The sequence below is a fragment of the Aquila chrysaetos genome, chromosome 11 (assembly GCF_900496995.4).
Source record: "Aquila chrysaetos chrysaetos chromosome 11, bAquChr1.4, whole genome shotgun sequence".
NCBI classification, from domain to species: domain Eukaryota; kingdom Metazoa; phylum Chordata; class Aves; order Accipitriformes; family Accipitridae; genus Aquila; species Aquila chrysaetos.
Window position 1 is genome coordinate 8,229,930 of NC_044014.1, and position 20,459 is coordinate 8,250,388.

General features: G+C 47.4%; 1 protein-coding gene across 1 annotated transcript; it reads left to right on the forward strand.

The window, feature by feature from the left end:
- The first annotated feature begins 13,926 nt into the window (after positions 1 to 13,926).
- Positions 13,927 to 19,830, forward strand: VAX1 (ventral anterior homeobox 1). The gene is given in 4 exon segments (XM_030031559.1): positions 13,927 to 15,273; positions 17,237 to 17,424; positions 19,179 to 19,501; positions 19,503 to 19,830. Coding segments are annotated over 4 exon segments (975 nt in total). The 5' UTR covers positions 13,927 to 15,035; the 3' UTR covers positions 19,729 to 19,830.
- The last annotated feature ends 629 nt before the right edge of the window (positions 19,831 to 20,459 follow it).

A 20,459-nucleotide genomic window follows, 5' to 3' on the forward strand; every position in this document is an offset into this window, starting at 1 on the left:
TGTTTTTAATGTCTTTTTTTTTCCCCTATAGAAGGTTAATAAAAGAGGGCGGGTTCAGCTCGGGCCTCATTCCAGACAGGAACTTGACTACTTAATTATGTCCAAATTCTTGCTCTTTTCCCCCCCCCGTTTGGCACATTGATGGCAAGCAGCATAATATTTCTTCCAGATTTTTTTTCTCTGAAGTGATAGGAGAAGTTGGGATTTTCTTTGCTTTGGCCTCAACCTGCATTCACTGCTGTTTTCTCTGTGAAACATTTACATAGAGCTGGCACCCCATAGAGAACCAATGTATGGTATGGAAGCGTATGGAAGCTTTCTGGGTCAGGGTAGTGCATTTTATGTCGTTGTCTCAATGTAATTTTGCCCTCTGACGAAGGGTATGGTTCCCCATACCTGCTCCTTGGCAGAACTCCTCCCGACCTAGGGATCTCCTATCTCCTTCTCCATCCTCACTGTAACCCCCTGCACTTGTGCCTCCAGCACACCCCATACCTGTGCAGCTGATACAACAGAGGCACACAGGACTCTAACCGGGGGGGACCAGCCGTTTTCTGGCGGTTATTTTATTCCATCTGCTTCATCATGTAGTTACTTAATGCTACAGCTGGCACCACTTGGAGAAACAGCCACAGCCTGGTGATGTGCAGGGGTGGCGTGCAGAAACTGCCTAACCAGGCTCTGCCACCAAAATGATGTCACCACGCTGCAGCGCATCTTTCTGTCGTCACGTAAAACTGCTTATGTCATACATCGGTGTGATACAGCCTGGCCTATTGCTTTTGTTGGTGGTCAGAACACTGCACGGATTTAGAAAAGAAACAAGCGTGCCTCCTCCTGGCCTGCTCGCCCCCAAAAGCAGCCCTCGGATAGGATGACGTGCAATTCCCTCCCCTAGAGTAAACCAAATACAGTCCGGTAATTGCCTGAGAAACAATAAAACATATATGAGACAAAACATTCATTTACACCACTTTATTTCTACAACAATGAGAGAAACCGGAATGGACCATTGTTAAAGATCACTATTTCCTGCTCTGTATTAAATGTCTCATCTTCCCTGATGCTTGTTTATTTTATAAATGTCTCTGCTTTGGCTTTCATATTTAGCTGCCAGCAGGACACCATTATCCCCTGACAGCATTCTATTCCTTCTCCATTGTCATTACCGCTGAAGCGATGTTATATTGCTGTGCTTGGCCTAGATGGTAGGGCTTTCTTATCTTGTATTTCCCATTACTTTTCTAACCTAGACTCCCGTCGAGGCACAGAGCAGAGGTGGCAATGCTTAAAAAGCAATGTTTTCATGAAGTATTAACAATTCCGGTTTTGACTTAAAAAAAACCCCAACACCGACAACTGCTCTTTATTATTATGATTTCAGGCACCACCGGGAAGGAATTAAGTTGAAGTGCATGGGCTGCACCTGCGATGCAGTCCTGAGACCCCGCGGTGCCGCAGGCAGCGGTGGCACACGGGGACTGTGGGAGGTGATGGAGGGGGATTTGTGGGGGACCGCACCAGCGTGGCAGAGTCCCCACGGCCTGCAGTGGACCGGGAAGAAGTGAAAACGTACAAAGACTCTAGGACAGAAGTGCTGTTTCCAATTTTTTTCTCAAGGGCAGGGGTAAGATGCCAACCCTGGTGCCTGCGTGCCTTCCAAGGGGATGCGCGGTGCTGAGCCTCCGGATCCACACCTCTGAACAGACCTGGATGCCCATGTAGCCTGGCAAGATGAGCCGTGCAGGGCCTGAGGCAAAGCTCCTTGAAGTCAATGAGAGCGTTTCCATTGATTTCAAGGACTTTGGATTAGACTCTTTAGCATCCACAGATGAAAGATACTATATTAGAGCCAACTGGTATTTTTTTAGGGCCGCATTGCCCTGCTGCCCGTCTGTTTTGTTGATCTCAGAGCATCACCAGCAAAACAGCAAAACCAACAGCAGACAATCTGTCAAAGTCCTATTATGTACCACACTGCTTCTCCTTTCAAGTGCTGAAATCTAATAATCCACCTAACTCTCCTGCCCTTCAGACGTGCACACTGCATTCCTTTTAACACGGCTATGTCTCTCTTCTCTTTTTTTTTTTTTTTAAACAAAATTCCCACGTGGAGGTATCAAGGTTTTCCTACAGCTCTATTTCATTTAAAAAATAATTGGATCGTTATTTTCTTTAAGAACCAAACTTCAACAGTAAGTAATTTCTAGAGATGTCAAGTGGCTCAGCATAAAAGTTAATCTTGATCTATTGGTTTGTTAGGTACATTTACGTCCAACCAGTTAGCTCTCCTTAAACAAAAGTGATTTAAAGCCCTTTCTGGAGAGCATGAAAATGATTCCCCCAGCACTTACATCCTCAGCGCCACAATCCAACAAAAGCAGGCTTATCTTTAAGCGTATGAGTAGTCCTGTCAAAGTCAATGGGGCTCCAGATGTGTTTAAAGATAAACACATAGTTAAGTGCTTTGCTGTATTGGAACTCTTTGAATGTGTTATTTGCATTTCATTTCAATAGTAGACTTTAAATTTTTTATATAGTGGAAGAACATTCTTGCTGGATGTTATGTTAAAATATTATTTTAAAAGAAGGTGAAAAGGGAAATCCCAACATCTAAGAAATATTTTTTAACGATTCACATATTAGTTATTTCAAATGTTATGAGACCATATCTTTTGGCTCATTTTACTTGGGGCTTCAGGGCAGAAGTGCTGCAAACACAGAAGTGTGGCTTGCAAAGCCCTGCAAGGCTCCACTCCAGCACTGTTACAAGTTCAGTATTCCACTTCAGGGATGTCACTTCACCTGGCCATACTCCCTCTCACCTCTGCAAAAATGAAGACCATAAACATTTCCTTTACCTTACCGCAGTTGCCTAGTAAGTGCTTGGACAGGGATTGGATAATAGAAAATGCCAAAAGCTGCTCTACGGGAAAAATAAAGCCGGAAGAGATTATTGATCACAAATTTACTTGGGCAAAATATGTTTCAACTTTGTGCAAGTATTTCTTAGCATTTCTGAGAAGGAGCCCTGCTACCCTGGATGCCTAAGCTCCAGATGAAGGTGCAGCAGCAAATTCAACCCAGTGAATTAAACAAAGCTGAGCTTTCTAACACAGTGCAATGCGAGGGAGATGTTTGAGACGATCATCTGTATGGCCCTTTCTGTGAAATGCATTTGGGTCGGCTTGTTTTGTTCGGACGCTTCATCTGCTCTAAAAACTCCTTTGGCAGGGTCTGCGCTGCCCGCTCTGCGTGGCCCACCTGCCCCGCTGCAGGCAGGGTTTCAAACATAGCCGAAAAGCACCCGCCAAAGCAAAAATGTTAGCACCCAGCCGTGCAGAGCGGCTAGGAAGCGCCTGGGAGGCAGTGGGGTGGAAGGCAGGCACGGGATGCAGCACATGCCATGTTTCCAGATCCTCCGGAGACTTTCTCCGAGAGGAAGAGACAGCCTTTGGGCTCATCTATATTTCAGCTACTTCAGCGACTGCGGCTTAGGTAGAGCCGTGGCCGATAGTCAGATACAGCGAACTCAGCACCGCTACGGCTTTTCCCTGCAGCTCCCGAGGCCTCTGACCCCAGGCTGGGCACGGTGCTGTGTCTGCCACGCTGCTGGCAGGACCGGAGCTACCTGGGAGCGGGCTCACATCCCGCTCCGCAAGCTGCAGGTGTGGAAATAGCTGCAATGCAAACACAGTTCCCTTTTATTCCTGTCAGATTGCAGGCAACGGGATGGATCCCATTAAAAAGGAAGCGGTTGGGAGGGAGGTACTCAAAGGTTAGGAACAGAATGAAATGAAAAGCAATCCAGATGTGGCATTCATTTGCCTGAAAGGACCATTGCCCGTGCCTTCCCACGCAACAGCGGACACTCCATCTGGTAAGGAAGCAGCTATTCACATCGAGCAGCCTTCCCGCAACACGGCGCGTGGCCGTTGATGGCACTCAGGCTTGCAACTCAATAACCAACCTGCCGATAAGATATTTTCAACAAATTTGGGCAAGTAGGTGATGCTCTTCCCTAACTGGAAGGACCGTACAGGACGAAAGGGGACAGCACGGCCCTGCGCTGCCCATCTTGCCCTGCCTCCTGCTCTTCCCCCCCAGCCAGTGCGGTGGCCTGTTCTGTGGGTGGCTGCATCATGCAGCATCTCCCCAAGGCATCTCATGTCTTGAGATGACACGAGCAAGTGGACGCATAAGGTAACAGGGAAAATACACGTTCCATGTAAATGGACGCTGAGCTGTGGTGCTTAGTTCAAGTCTAAGCGCCGGCCTGTGTTTGACAGGAGTAGGACTGAGGAGTTACTCCAGCCTGAAGTTCTACAACACGGTTATATTTTTGCGCAGCTGACATTAAGCTCTTTTCAGAAGCTCATCTTTCCATTTCCCCTTTGCCGTGTCTGTTCTGTCAGGAAACTTGCTGGCTGCTCTATTGCCTTGAAGGTCCAGCTTTTCTGCTATTCTCTTCACATCTGTACAGTCATTTGTCCTTTTCCTTCTGAATCACAGCACCACTCCAAACAATTCTGTGAAGTACAGTCTATTATCCCTTTTCTCCGCAAAGCATTTTTGACTCTTCATATGTAATGCTCTATACAAAAATAAAACACATTGTGCTGTCTTAATAGCATAATTCTTAAACAGTTATGACTTCATTTTCCTTCATTTAAAGTACATAATTCCCATTGACAGTAGTAGGACCGCTGCCAACACAATGATGAATTAGTTCCCATGATAAAAGGAGACAGACACCAAAAGGTTCAATTCTGCTCTTCATTAGGAGGAAATGAAGGTGTAACACGAAAAGATAAAACTAAGACAAGAAATTGCGTGGAACAGCTTCATACTAAGCAGGCAGTAGGTTGCTAACTGAGCAGTCATTGGAGTTGACCTTAATCTGCAGGAGTCTAAATCAAGAGCAGTTTTAATAACATCAGTAGCACCGTGTCTCCATGGAAGAGCTTAAAATCGGTCCTCAGAGCTGTGCATCCTCCTGAAATGGAAAAGGTCGCTACTGCTGGACCTCTGCTTCTCTTACCTGGTACATGGAGATCTGAGTAAGCGTTTCAAGAACATGCCCTTTGAAAACATGCCAAACATTTGTCCTTCATGGCTAGACATCACGTGGATGTTGTATGTGTCATATTAAAAGGCAGGGAGTGGCTAGCATCGTTTCTACACCTTAGAACTCAACAGTGGGGCCTTAGCAATTTTCCAGCTTCCCTGCTGCATAACCCCTCTGTTTCCTGAATATTTTTTTTCTTTTCTTGGTGGATGGTTTAGAGTTAGAGCACTGCCCTGAGGATCTCATTCGGTCTCTCCGGCACCACTGGGAAAACATAGCATTCTCTGTGCTTCTTTTTTTCCATCTATAAAATAAAAGAAAACATTTTCTTCCACCTATAAAAATAAAATAAACCATATTTCTTCTCTTATCCAATTAGTCTTGTTCAGGTTGTATATGTCTAAAAGAATACTCAGTCTTTTTGCACAGCATCTCATCCATTGGGAGCACAAACAGATACAGGGATTCTAGATATTATTAATCTAACTTCATTTTCCTTGTGTTATTGGGTGGTAGAAATATCCGAGCAAAAGAAATAGCCAAACAATATCCTAGGAATATCCCAGTTTCTAGAAACATACTATTATTTGAGATTTGTATCTCTCTGTTACATAAATAAATAAGCAAAACAGTAACAATGTGTAAACCCCTTTAAATCCATTGATAGGAAACTGGGTGATATGGTAGAAAGACTACTAGTGCCATATTTCTGCCCAAATTATTTCTTCCTGACAGTGCAGTTACTATGGGCCCGGCACTACACCTTTTATGCAAAAGTGAACATTAGAATTCAGCCAGCACGGATCCAGACTCTGGGATGTCTTATTCTCTTACATAGTTTATTTCCTTCTCGGAACTTGGAAACATAATAAATCATCCTTCTTTTGCACCTGGAGGTGGAATACACCTTCTACCGTAAAGGTGCTCAAGGAGTTTGGTTTCCAGATTTTGTAGATCCCTTTGTCAAAGGAATCTGCTGAAGTCCCCCAGTACAAAAGATCTCTTCTTCTTCTTGCTCTTCTCCTCCTTGTCCTTGCCTGTGCTCTGCAGAAACACAAACCCCAGTCCCAAAGCATTTGCCAGCGATCCAGACTTCAACAGACTTGGCTTTACAGAACATCACTGGCTGAGCTGTCCTCCACGGTTTGGGTAATGTACCAGCAGAAGATGGCTTGTTCCCTTAGCCTCACAGTATATTAGATATGTCTTGTACCTTTCTACCTCCAACGTCCCAACCTTGCACAACACTAGTGGCGAAGTGTCCATTTGCTTGGTAGAAGCATATTTTGGAGCCAATAATCCTTACGCCTTTGCCTTTCCTACTAATGCTGAAGCTCGAGCTAAAATAGATTTTCCCACGGAAGGGACACCTGAGACAAAATGGTTTCACTAAATGCTTTCCCACCTCCCCTACGATGTGGTTATGCCAAATGGCTTGTCTCTTCCACTGATCGCACTCTTACTTTTTTTCTTACCAGTGGCGCAAGTTAGGTAGTAATAAGTATTAATGTTAGCTGCTGTCCAAAATGTACTACTCTAGTTTTTTCCTACTCAATGCCATCAGTCTTTCTGATATATTACAGAATACCCTACTCCTGATACTTCAAGGAAGAACAAACTAAACCCCAAACCAATACACTTCTGCTTCTGCATCGCTCTTCCGTGTGATCAGTGTCCAGCCAGGGTGTGATTCAATCACACTGATCGCTGTTTTCAACCTTGTGTAATGAGGTAATCCTAACAACGTCCAATTCACTTTAAAATCAAGCCAAGGGATTTTCCTCAGTAACCTCCTGCAACAGCAACTCCCATAGGTGATGAGATGTGTCTGGGCATTTACTTTTCATTCTAAATTTGCTGCTTTTTAATTTAACCTGATGTTCTCATGTGATAAAATAAAAAGAAGGTCCACTACTGTGTGCTTGAGAATTTTGACTTCTACAATCAGCTCCACTTTCATCTTCTCCTTCCCAGAAAAATAATTCTAGACTTTGCCATCCTTCATGTATTAATGCCAGCAGCTCTGTAATTATTTTTATTCTCATTTCTTGAACATTTTCAGAGTCTGCTTATACCTCATGAGAGAAGAAGATAAAAAGAATGAACACAGAGTTAATGTGGATTTATGGCATAATCCTGTGTTATCCTGATGTTTTTTTGGCTTTCTGCTCTATCTCTATTTAATAAATCCATATAATCTTTTTATTTTTTTTAAGCTGCTGCTATAGATTGAGGTAAATCAGACACTGACAACTCCTGGTGCAGGTTCTTTTTCCTCAGAGATTGCTGGAAATTCAGGGCTTTTTAGATTATTTGAGCTATACAGCTAATCACTGGTGATTTGCATTACCTTGCATTTAGCCATGTTCAGAGTTGTCTGCCATCTTGATGCTCAGCTTCCCAGTGTGTTTAAATCCATCAGGTAAAGTATTCACCATAAAGTGAAGTCACCCTAAACCAACCCACAATCTCTGACAGGCCTTAACAAACCAAGCTGCACTGATTTTTTGCCTACCTTTTCCACTGTTTTCCCTGACAAAGTGTTAGGAAGTATATTGAACCATTACTTCAGGTATCCATCTGAAATGCTACTATATTTCAGGTAACAAAATCTTGCCAGTATTCAGGCTACACATTCAGTCCAAAAACTTCCTGTATATGTGACCATATTTTTCTTTATGGTATGAGTTAATCTTCAAGACTTACAATTCAAGAATTTCCTATTTAGCCTCTTATTTGTTGGATGTAACCAGGGCACCCAGGTAGACAAACCTTTCCAAAACCGATTTGATTTTGTTTATGGTTTGTTCTTGTGGCTTCCGTTGGCATTTCCCATTTTCACATGGGAGAAGTACTTGACAATAAAGTAAAACCAGCAATAAAAAATCAAAAGATATCATTTCAAGAAGATTTGCACCAAGCTACTGGCTACCATACTACACCAGCCTTGGGATGATGGCAGAGTTTCTCTCACTCCAGATGAAGGGAAGGCTTGCGGTCTCTCACATCATTCTAGTTACTAGGTGGTACCTAAGGAACAGACTCAGCTCAGCAAGACTGTCCTGTACAGCCTTCTCCTGGCTCCTCGAGACCATGATTAGGAGTATTTGAGACATGCTTTGTGTTCAATCTCATCTGACTTAAGCTTTTAAAATGAAAGAACTGAATTGTTTTAACTCAAAATCCGACCTTTTTTTTTTTTTTTTTTTTTTTTTGCTTTTGATGCATAGGTCTTCAATGTTAAAACTCCAAGTATTGAAAAGACTACAGATCACATCTACTACGCTGAACACGTCACCTTTGCCAACTTCTCCTCTTGTGCTGTTTAAACCTTCAAGCTTGCTTGTATTGACTATGGGAACAAATAGGATTGCAAGAGCTTTAACACTAATAGTAAAGGCGCATGGGCTACCAGCTTTTGAGGTGGTAAATACTCATGAGTACTCCAGCAAAGTTGGTAAAGCTAATACCCCTGTCAGGAGAGGGTGAAATGAAGGCAGAGGGAGTTTTAATGTTCAGGTGCTGGTGGTTACGGAGGGAGTCAGTGACACAGCTGAGGCTGAAACCAAAGGCTCTCAATCTGCTGTCAGAGAACAAACAGTATTTCCTCTTAATTCACAGTTTTCCCTCATGAAAAGAATCATGTCTCACCATTGTTAGATGGCTCGTATATGCCATGGGCATGATACAGGCAATGAAGCTTTGTATTAATCTACTGTCCAGATTGATAACTGTAAGGGGCAGCTCATAATGACCACAACGTGATTAATCATGATACACGTGTGATACCCATGCTCATTATTACTGGCCTCCAGAACAGCACTGCTGAGTCCTGCCAATACGCTCAGTTTAGTATCTGGAAGAAACAATACTGCAATTACTGGCAAAGTATGCAGGAAAATTAAGAAGCAGCTAGTTCTGTGTTCTGCATCAGGCTAGTAAGTAAGAGTATAGCAAAGCATGGGAATGTCACAGCTACAAGGACTAATGTATATTATCTTGATCTCATACTTTATTTTAAATAGATGTCTGGATATGCTCATTTGTTGTAAACAGTTGTCTTGCAGAATGCTTGCTCGAAGAGGAATATATATAGGGCACCAGCATGAAGGACACAACCTGCATGAGAGCTGGTGAAGCCTATTTGGAAACAGAGCTACATCCCTATTTCATACCAATGTATGATGGTGTTGCCCACTTACAAAACAGAGAGAAGTTGTCTTTGTTTTGCTGTTGTACCTGTTAGAATTCTTGTGAGCCTGTGACATCTAATTTCACATAAAACACACCATGTGATGTCTTTTATATCATGATCCAGGGATCTACATGCCATTGAACACCACAAATATACCTGGGCATCAGTCCTTAGGAAAGTGGAATTAGTACTGTTTCAAGCCAGGTAGACTACCACAAACACGACAGCCTTATCTTCCGCTTCACACAGAAAGCTGAATTGAGTCAAAGACTTCAATCCTTTTCTTCAAAGATGCTGTAAAGCTTCTAGATAAAGACATGGTCCTCTTCTTCAAGGATATTGCTCACCTGTGTGGGAAAAGGAAAATTTTCTAGGCTCACTTGCAGGAGGTGGAGCCAATTCCAAATAGAACAAATAAGCATCTTCAACTAAGGGCTTAGCATATGTCTCTTAAATGTCCCCTGAATACACAGTAGTACGTATATGCTGAAATTTCCAGAGTTCATCTTCAATTGTATGGCAATTTCCTCCCTAGCAATGAATAATTGCAAGAGTGATGCAGTTGTTAATTATGCTGTGCGCTTTGTTTCAAGAAGATGCTCAAAGTTCCTGGTGATTAGCACAGCACTGAGACCTGTATGAAAGAAGAACCTTCAGGTGAACCTCCTGTCTTCCTGAAGATCATCTTCTTCTCTGCTCACAGAGTGTCACTCACGCTGGACAGAAACGTCCAGCCCAAAAGAAACGCAGCATCTGTGCACACAATAATGAGGTTTTCTGTTTCTCCTTCATTTGCCTTTAACACTAACCAAGGGTGCTGGATGTGTGGTAGGACCTCTTTGTAGCAACTCCTTGACATTTCCACATGAATGTATTGTTATGAGTAACTACCATATTCTCTGTTAATTGGAAATAACCAGGAAGATGTTCAGCCCCAAGGTACCAGTTCATATCCCCTGTGCTAAACAAAGTATCCAAAAAATGTTCCTGGCAGCTGCTTGCCAAATGCATCTGTAAATTCAAAAGCAAATAATCTGAATCAAAATAATTAGGCAAATTAATGGAAGAAAAATCTACTTAGGGCTATTAAACACAGAGGTAAGTCTTTTGATTCAGAGGATCTCTGAGCCATGCCTTTTTAGCTCAGGGCTGGGAGGGTGCTGGGGGAGCCTTTATTCCTCTTCTTACATTTGCCCCGGCTGGGCAGCGATGGGTGCCTGTCGCAGACGGCAGAGCAGGTTCTTAGATCTTTAGATTGACCTACCTGTCTGTGAGCGCTGGGCTGGCTCTGCTTTCCTCTTCAGCGGAGACCGAAGACAAAGTCTATTAGGATGACTCTGCGATGCAGGGATAGCAAAGGAGGGCAAGAGCCGACTCTCCAAGTGGACAAAAGCTTGTACTTGTAAGGAATATTATTTGGATAGGAATCCATGTTATATAGTAAATTAAATTAGTTAAACACAGGATCCTTTTGATGAATCTTTTAACTTCAAGCATATGTACTGAAGCTCAATAGCAGTTTAGCACCATGCTTATACTGTGATAACCAGCTTGGCATGCAAGCCTTGAAGAGAATTTAGGACAGAAATATTTCTTTGACAAAAAAGAGTTTAGGAAGTAGTAGCAATAATGGGTATCTTTCCTGCCCATCAAATAGAGATAAAAATAGTATAAATAGTGGCATTCAATGAGAAACACATTTTTCAGTCTTCTACATGCTAATAGAAACTAATAAAACTGTATTTGAAAAGCAACAAGGTAGTCTACATAGCAAAGTACAGCCAAGAAGTACCCGTGTAATGCGCTAAGTCATTTCTGAGCAGTGTTTGAAGGGAAAAGAGGTAACCCCTACTCTGCTTCTCCAGTGGCACATGAGCATAGATGTAAGCATGCTGAAGCTATGGAGATGCCTGGAGTTATGACAGTAAGAAGGGGACGTACTATGTCCTGAAAGAACATAATATTAAAGAATGCTTTATTTTAAGTCTATTGGGGAAAAAAAGAAATGAGAATAGGTGAAAGGAAGTTTAGCGACTGCTAGACTAATGAAAGCGTTGACTTTATAAATGGTAAAAATTTTAATTTCCCAGTGCTGTTCTGGACTTCACTATTTGTTGCAGATGAGTGGACCTTGATTAAAGTAACTGAGCTGTGTGTGGATAGACTTGTCTGCTCACTACAGGTTCGCTGCAGGATTAGACTCATTATTTGAATTTCCAGATCTTCAACAGTACTGTGTTCATAATATGTGAAAGCAAATTTAACGGATTTAATAGGGGAAAGCCTTTTTATAGCACTGACTTCTATGGACAAAAAGGGGTTTGCAATGGATTTGTTAAGATATTACACATGTAGAACAAAATTCCCCTGGCCTTTACTGAGCTTTGGATCAGGTCCTTGTTGGGGGAAAAAAAAAAAAAAGCCAGATTATCACACAAATACAATATGTAATCTCCAGATATTCTGCTTCAAACAGTGTAATTGAGTTCAATAGCTCCATGTTTATTCTTATGGCCTATGCCTAGACATTAACATAATGAAAAACATGGGGGGAAATGTCATACATACTCCCACACACCTATGCAAATATAATTATAATTGCTCCCTGTATTTCACAGAGACCATTTATGGGAATCCATATGCCTATTCTGCCTAAAAAATATCTGTTATGTAAAAAAATGCTTGAAATAGAACTTTGTTTTATTTAGCATTAAACAAACATGTCTAGCCAGGACTGTTGATACTACCTCGCCTATGCATACATACACATGTATACGTGTATGTATATCACACAACAAAGCTTACCTGCTAAACACAAACCTATAGTTCAGCTACATGAAAAATGTTCTCACTAATCAGCATCCACTTGTTGCACCTCCCCTGAAAGGACCCAATTTCTCTTAAATGTACTGTTTCACGAGCATCCCTTCACACAACAGGCCTTTGCACAGCATTGCGAATTCATGGAGGAAATGAACTCATTCCATCCTCTCTCTATGTATCTGCATGAAGCCTTGCACAATGGGGCTGTGATTTATTTGGGGCCCCTGGGTATGACCGCCATACAAGTAGTAACTAATAACAACAGACCACCAGAGATTGCCGAGATGCCTTGGCTGTAAGGAAAAATAAAACCTGATCCTTAATAAGGACATTCTACATTCGGTTGTACGTATAAATATAGTTGAAAAGATAGGGCTTGATGAAAATCTTAGGGGCACTTCCTCAATCTCAATCTGATTTTTCAGACAGTGGTAATAAAAATAAATTATTCTGTGATTTGTCAAAAAGTGACCAAGATTTAAGACCTCCACTAAAGACAACCCATTGAAATGTATCTATGAACTGCTGTCTTCTCTTTTTCTTTTTCTCTTTTTCTTTTTCTTCTTCTTTTTCTTCTTCTTCTTTTTCCATTCCTTTTCTTTTCTCTTTCCTTTTCTTTTCTTCTTTTTTCTTTTTTTTTCTCTTTTCCTTTTCTTTTCTTTTCCTTTTCTTTTCTTTTTCCTTTCTTTTCTTTTTCCTTTCTTTTCTTTTTCTTTTCTTTTCTTTCTTTCTTTTCTCTTTTCTTTTTTTCTTTTTTTTCCTTTTCTTTTCTTTTTCCCTTTCCTTTCTTTTCCTTTCCTTTTCTTTTCCCCTTCCCTTTCCTTTCTTTTCCTTTCCTTTTCTTTTCCCCTTCCCTTTCCTTTCCTTTTCTTTTTCCCTTTCCTTTCTTTTCCCTTTCCTTTTCTTCTTTCTCTTATTTTCCCTTCCTTTCTCTTCCTTTCTTTTCCCTTTCCTTCTCTTCTCCCCCCCCCCATTCTTTTCTTGTCTCCCCTGATTTTCCTATTTATGACGATTAGGCCCCAGCTGATCCTTCACTCCATTACACCTCCTCGGACAAAGGCTGGGTCCCGTGGGGAAGAGGGCTGTTATTCCTTCGGCGGGAGCAGGATGAGACCCGTGGGGCTGAGCAGCCCTGGCAAGGGCACCGCGTTCTGCATTTACCCGCCGGTATTGCCTGCAGTAAAGCGCGCGGCTCCTCCAGCCTGCTTCAGGTGGGTAAAATTCCCAGGCAGCGGCCCAAGCAGGCCGAGGCCGAGGCGGAGAGGAGCACGCCCGATGGATACTCCGGCGTTTGTGTGAAAAATTCTCAGGGAAAATTCTTTCTCTCCCTCTCAGGCCCCTAAACTCTTTGTGAATGGGGCCAGTGCAACATGTGGCCTTTCACCTCGCCCAAGAACCACTGCCAGACAGCCACACTCAGAGAATTGTTTGTTAATAGTCCAATTAGATAATTGCCATCTTTCACTCCTTTTGCTCTACATTTCCCATAAAGGAATGAATAAGGAGAGCAGCATGAAGAGGGCTTCTGCCCTGCAAGGTGACAAGAAGGACTGGAGCATGCTCTTTGCACAAGGCCATTTGCTTGAATTGAATCATTGTAGCCTAATCAACGGTCTTATTGGATTACTGGCTGTTGCGGTTCTCAAAGATATTGTAGCAGAGACAATGAAATAGCTAGAGTAAAACTTTTTTCTCCTTTAGTGGATCACGCAGTTGAGATTTTTCACGGGCTATCTCTCTCTCTCCCTCCCTCCCTCCCTTCCTCTCTCCCTCCCTCTTTCTCCCCCTCTCCCTTTCTCCCCCCTCCTGGATCCACTGCACACAAAGCTGGCTTTTTTTTTTCCTTTTTTTTTTTTTTTTTTTTTCAATGAGCAGGCTCCGCGAATAGGTTCAGTGTTTGCGAAGGTGCAGAATTAGCACACACACATGCACGCACACATACACACACACACAGAGGGAGAAGCACAAAAAGCAAGTATCGGGACTGAAATAAGGAGAGGTAGGAGTTTAAGATGGCTGTCTGTGGGGAGATGTGTTAAGGAGGATTTCTGCTGGCCAAGATAACCTGCTTCCTTGGAGAGATCTGCTTGAAGGAAGAACTTTTGGTGTGTGTGCGTGCTGGGGATCTGTTTGTTTGTTTAGAATTCAGGGGGCTTTTTTTTTTTCACCCCCCCCACAACTGCATTTTTCCAGCCCTTCCTAGCAGCTTTATTCAGATTTATTTGGCGTGCTTTGGAGAAAGCCACTATATAATCGGGAGGTCAAAGGCATACTGAAGAAAGTTAATAATGGCTGCTAATGGTGCTAACAATTCAGGGTGAATCTTGTCAAAAGTTTTTTTTTTCCCCTCTCCCCCCCCCCTTTTTTTCCTCTCTCTCTTTTTTTTTTTTTTTTTTTTTTTTTTTCTGGAAGTCTCAGTCTTTTGATTGTGTGTTTCCTGAAAGCAAGACCAATCATTTCAGTTTATTCACTGGCTAAACTCTACTTGATTGGGGACAAGCACACAAACCATCCATTACGATCTGATATATTATCCAAACAATTTAGTGTATTCATGAGGTAACCTAAATGTGGAGGCTGCAAAATTACCCGTAATCAATTGAAACAGCGAGTGCGCGTCCCTCTGTGTGTCTAACAACTACATGTCTCTGTAATAAGGCAGACATTAAATCATTTTAGAGTTGTACTGTTGAGTACCTGATCACTGGGCGCTCTGGGAAGCTGGACAGTCACATTAGGACGCTGGGACTGAGGAAGCCGCTGCTTTTCCAGTGGGATAAAACCCGATCTTCCTTACTCAAGGTGCTTTACAGATCCCCACCGATCTGACCCTAAGCCGTGCAATATCCAGCATAGACTTCGTCTTCTTCTTCTTCTTCTACTCTTCTATATTTTTTTTTGTTGGTGGTTTTTTTTGTGTTTTGTTTTGTTTTGTTTTTATTGCACTACATGTTTGGGAAACAAGACAAAATGGACGTTAGATGCAGTTCAGAGACTGAAGCTAACCGGGTCTCGAAGAACGGACATAAAGAGGGCAAGGAAAGCAAAGGGTCTGAAGGAAATATTTCTACTTCTTTTTTGAAGGATCAGCAAGGGACTTTTTCTGCCTCTGCAGCTACGGAAGATTGTAATAAAAGTAAATCTAGTTCGGCTGATCCGGACTATTGCAGGAGGATCCTAGTTAGAGGTATGAGTTTGAGGTATTTCGCGAGGGTGGGGGAAGGTGAGCTCTCTTCACGCCCGGGAGATGTGGTTTATTTCGTTGCTTTCCCTTTGGTCCGTCCCTGGCTCGAAAGACCTTCCCACGGCTCCGGGGGAGAGATCCCACAGCCCGGCCGGGCTGCGCCCTGCAGCCCCGCTCCAGCCCGGCTTTATTTCGGGGAATTTCCGCCAGCCGCTCGGGGGAAAGTTAAGCCGCCGTGGTTCCTCCCCGGCTTTGCCCTGCACCTGGCCAGCCCCGCTTTTTCTTTTTTTTTCCTTTCTTTTTTTTCTTTCTTGTCTTTTTTTTTCTTTTTTTTTTTCCCCCCTTCTTCTTCTTCTTCTTTTTTCTTTTTTTTTTTTTTTTTTCTGCTTTGCAGCTTTCCCGGGGTGCCCGTCCCCGCAGGGAGCCCGCCGGGACCAAGCGCTCCTTCGGAGGGGCCGCGGCTCTGAGCCCCCCCCCCCTGGCCGGGCGCGCTTCTTCCGCGCCCGCGCATCCCGCCCGCCTGCAGCCGCTGCCGCGTACAATGGCGCGGGGCTGCGGTTCCCGCCCGGCTGTCGGAGCGGGCAGGAATGTCCTCTCGGGAGGGCAGGGGTTCCCGCTGTCCCCCCTCTCCCCACACCCAGCATCCCAGCGGAAAGGGATATTTTTAAATAACCCTCAGCCTTAAAATCAACGGAAGAATGACGAAGGGCTTTAAAATTATTTTTTTAAACAGTTATACGTTTTATTTTCCGCAACCCTCGTCTCACTCCCAGGCTAAACTAATTAAATCATTCTATTCCTAGTCCCTTCAAAAAAAAAAAAAAAAACCAAACAACAAAACCAACCAAAACCCAAACACCAAACCCCCCAATCCCCAAACAAACTGAAAAAAATTCAGTTTTATTAAGGTGCGTTTTGGGGGAGGAAGGAGAGAACAGAATCGGAACAAAATTAGTGCGAAGCAGGCCTGGTAAACAATAATTAATCCTTGCGCGACCGATTGACCCAGAGACGGGTCAGATTAAAATGATGTGGTTGTCTCTGATTTAACACTTACCGAGGAGGTAAAATTACGGAAAGCAAAGTTGGGAAGGCTTTAATGTAACATGAATCTGGCTCTAGCTTGACAGTCATGTTAATAAGATTTGTCCCGCTTTCTTTCGGTCGGGGCTACCAGAAAAGTGAGGTTTCTGCGGGCTGTTTGGTGCCTTGGTTTGGGTTGTTGGGTTTTTTTTTTCCCTCCTCCTTCTTCTCCTCTTTGCCAAAACCCCACAGCAGCGGCGGCGGCGATGCTTTTTCCCCGGGATGCTGGGTGGGCTGGAGGTGTCCCCAGATTCACGGTGGGCAGTCAGCCAGCTCGGGGGCAGCGCTGCCTATGCCCTGAAAGCTCCTGCCTGCATTTTTTCTTTTTTTTTTCTTTTTTTTTTTTCGCATGAGAAACTTGTTCTTAAAAAAAAAATAATAATAATAAGGAGGTTTTATTTTTTTGGGGGTGGGTGGGTGCGTGTGGCGGCTTTCAGCAAGCCCTAACCCGGAGCCCAGGGGGAACAAAGAGTAGCCCTGCACTCCAGGCACAAAGCCCGGCCTGGAGGATCTCTCCCCAGCTTCCCAGAGGGGCCGTGGTGGATGCCGCAGTGTCGTACTGTCAGTGCGATATATTCAAGCCAATTTTTAAATGGGCTGAGGGGATTATTTCCAGAGCCCTGGGCCCCCATCGCCCCCTCCTTCCTTCTCTGCTGGGTTGGGTTTTTTTTTCTTTTTCCCCTTCCTTGGGTGCAGTGCCCAGGTGCAGTGCCTCAACCTCAGGGACCCTGCTCCATCCCGACTCGGGTCTCGGTCTTGAAGGAGCTGACGGCCGCTCTTTCCCTCGGAAAGAAAAACAAAACAACAACAACAACAAAAAAAGGAAAAAAAAAAAAGTGGGGGGTTGCCTAAGTGTAAAGCTGACTGCGCCTTTCTTTGCCAGATGCCAAAGGTTCAATCAGAGAGATTATTCTGCCTAAGGGGCTTGATCTGGACCGTCCCAAGCGGACCCGCACCTCCTTCACGGCCGAGCAGCTCTACCGCCTGGAGATGGAGTTCCAGCGCTGCCAGTACGTCGTGGGGCGGGAGCGCACCGAGCTCGCCCGCCAGCTCAATCTCTCCGAGACTCAGGTAGCCCCCGAGGGACGGACACCCCCGGCTGCCCAGCCCCGTCCTTCCCCCGGGCTCCCTCCGCGGACCCCTGCTCCCGGCCCGGCCCGGGCATCTCCCTCTGCGCGCCGGGCACCGCGAAGAGGCGGGGGGGGGAGGGTGTGGAACAGGCTCCGCGGCCCTGCGCGCTTCTTGCGCGCCTCTTGCGCGCCACCGCGCAGGCCCCGGGAGCTGTCGGGCAGGGGCGTGGGCCCGCTGGAGAGGCAGAGGTGCCCACGCGTGGCCGGCCGGGGGAGGGGGGGGGGCCCGCTGCCCGGCCAGGGACCTATAACCATGTGCGGCGGGGGAAGGGGGAGAGCCGGAGGGGGGCTGCTGGAGAAGGGGGGGGGGGGGGGTCCCACGGCCTTGCGCGTCCCCGCACGCAGGCCCCGCGGGCTTTCCCGCGGCCGCGTGGGTTCTGTACACGGCGAGGCGGCCCGGTCCGAGGGGTCGGCGGGAGCTTGGTCGAGAAGCCAAACGCTTCCCCGGAGCCTCCCCGGGCCGGGGAGCTGCTCCCCACCGCCACCGGGGCTCGGTGCCGCCGGCTCTGCGGTGCCGGCTGCCCCCCGGGCGCGGAGGTTGCGCTGCTGCGGCCGGGGAGAAGCGAGGAGAGGCCGAGCCGCCCCTAGCCCGCAGCGAGGAGAAAATAGCTGCTAAAACTGGAGGTTGTGGGGCGGGGGGAGGATGGCACCTTCCCCTGGGGGGTGCTGGGTTAGAGACGTTTGGGCTGAGCCGTCTTTCCCGGGTCCGAGAGATCCGGGGACGGGACTGAAGTTTGGGCCTTATTTTGAGTCCTTGTATTTCCGAGGGGGGCAAATCGCCCCTCCATCCTGCCGAGCAGAGCGGCCGGGGGCGGTCAGGCGGGTTAAAACTGTGCCAGAGTGTGGGGAAGCATCTAAAAAGACCAAACTTCTAAAAGCCGGTTTCATATTTCTGCAAAATATCATACGACAATAAATTCCCCTGACAAGCTAATTAGCTTTTTTCTTTCCCCTGCCGGATAGGAATGACAAGTTCAATAGCCCGTAGGTTACGGAAACTGCCACGGGTGGTTTTTGTTCTGTTTTGGGGTTTTGGTTTATTGGTGGGGTTTTGTTGGGTTTTGGTTTGGGTTGGTTTTTTTTTTTTTTTTTTTTGAGGGGCTTCTAGCATCCCTTCTTAAAGTTAAATATTGCTTAAAATGGGTGGGCATGGGAGAGAGACGGTTCAGGCCGGCAGATTGGGAAAGAAGCGCAGGGCTGTCCTTACACCCAGGACAGGCAGCAGCGGCGGTGGCAGCGTGCGGGGTCCCTCCCGGCGGGGCCAGGGGCGAGGGGGCCGCGGAGCGGGGTCCTGGGGGCCGCCGTCCGGCCCGGGGCTGCGGCTGAGCTGCCTTAGAATAAAGCCGCCTGGCTGGATCCGGCTCCCAGGGAACGACTGGCGGACGGTAAAATCGGCCGAAGCGAGACGGCTCAGGTTCAAGATAGAGAGCCATAGCAAGAGCTAAGGGCTCCCGGATCCCCTTCTGCTCCCCCCCCCCCCCCGCCTCCGCCGGGCGCACCCCGAAACGGGGAGCAGCCAGGTCGGGGGAGGCGGTGTGCGTTTTTAGGATGCTCCCCGTTAGCAAGTGCCTGCCGGAGCCTTCCCCCCCCCCCCCCAAAAAAAAAACCAACCCTCTGCCCCGCGGAGCCGTGCCGGTGTCCCGGGGCACCTGGCGGGGCTTGCCCGCTGACCCTGCCTCTCTCCCCGGCCTGCAGGTCAAGGTCTGGTTCCAGAACCGTCGCACCAAGCAGAAAAAGGACCAGGGCAAGGACTCCGAGCTGCGGTCGGTGGTGTCCGAGACGGCCGCCACCTGCAGCGTCCTGCGGTTGCTGGAGCAAGGTCGGCTGCTCTCCCCGCCGGGGCTGCCCGGCCTCCTGCCGCCCTGCGCTACCGGAGCCCTGGGCTCGGCTCTGCGGGGACCCGGCCTGGCGGCGGGCAGCGGCCCCGCGGCGGCGGCGGCGGCGGCGGCGGCGGCTCCCAGCGGCGGCTCCCCGCACCCGCCGGCCGCCGGCAGCGCGGCGGGCCCCCCCCCCGCCGGCAGCGCTGCACGGAGCGGCCGCCGCCGGCCACGGGCTCTTCGGGCTGCCGGTGCCCGCCCTGCTGGGCTCGGTGGCCGGGCGGCTGTCCTCCGCTCCCCTGGCCGTGGCCGGTTCGCTGGCGGGCAACTTGCAGGAACTGTCGGCCCGCTACCTGAGCTCGTCCGCCTTCGAGCCCTACTCCCGGACCAACAATAAAGAAAGCGCTGAGAAAAAAGCACTGGACTGACTCTAAGTAACTTCCCCGTATTTATATTTATAGTCTCTATTTGTGGCGGTATTTATGGGACGCGCGGCGCGGCGGGCCTTGCCGGCGGCCCCCTCCCTCGCCGCCGCCGCCGCCGCCGCCGCCGAGCTCCGCGGCGCGGTTCCCTCCGCGGGCCGGGGCGGAGCGGAGCGGAGCGGGGACCGGGGCGGAGCGGGGGGAGCCGGCGGCCGGGGCCGGGGGCGAGGGGGCTGCGGGTATCTCCCCGGAGCCCGGCCGGGAGCGGGGCAGCCCCCGCCGCTCATCCCTGCCCCGCCGGCCCGGGGGGGTCCGTCTCGTCGGTTGGCGGGGGGGCGGGGGGGGGGTGGTGGTGGTGGTAGTGGGGGGGGGTGGTGGTGGGGGGGGGTGTGGGTGTTTGTCTGTCTGTTCGTTTGCTTTGACACCGTCAGGAAAGGGCCGGAGAGGGAGAGCGGACGGGGTGCGGTTTGGCCGGGCTCTTTCGGAGCGGCCGTGGCCAATGCCAAGCGAGGGAGAAGGATTTCGGAGAGAGGAAGATGGAGCTGCCAGGTGATGCCCGGGCGGTCCCCCCCCCCCCCCCCCACTTCAGTGCCTCCTAAGCACGGAGGTTTGGGGGCTCCACCTGCGGCCCCCGTTTCTCCCACTCTCACTGCACTACGCTCCCCGGGTAGCGTCCTTGCCGTTTGCCCTTAATACCAGCCAGGAAAACGTCCAGCAACTTTTATTTTTCACCATAA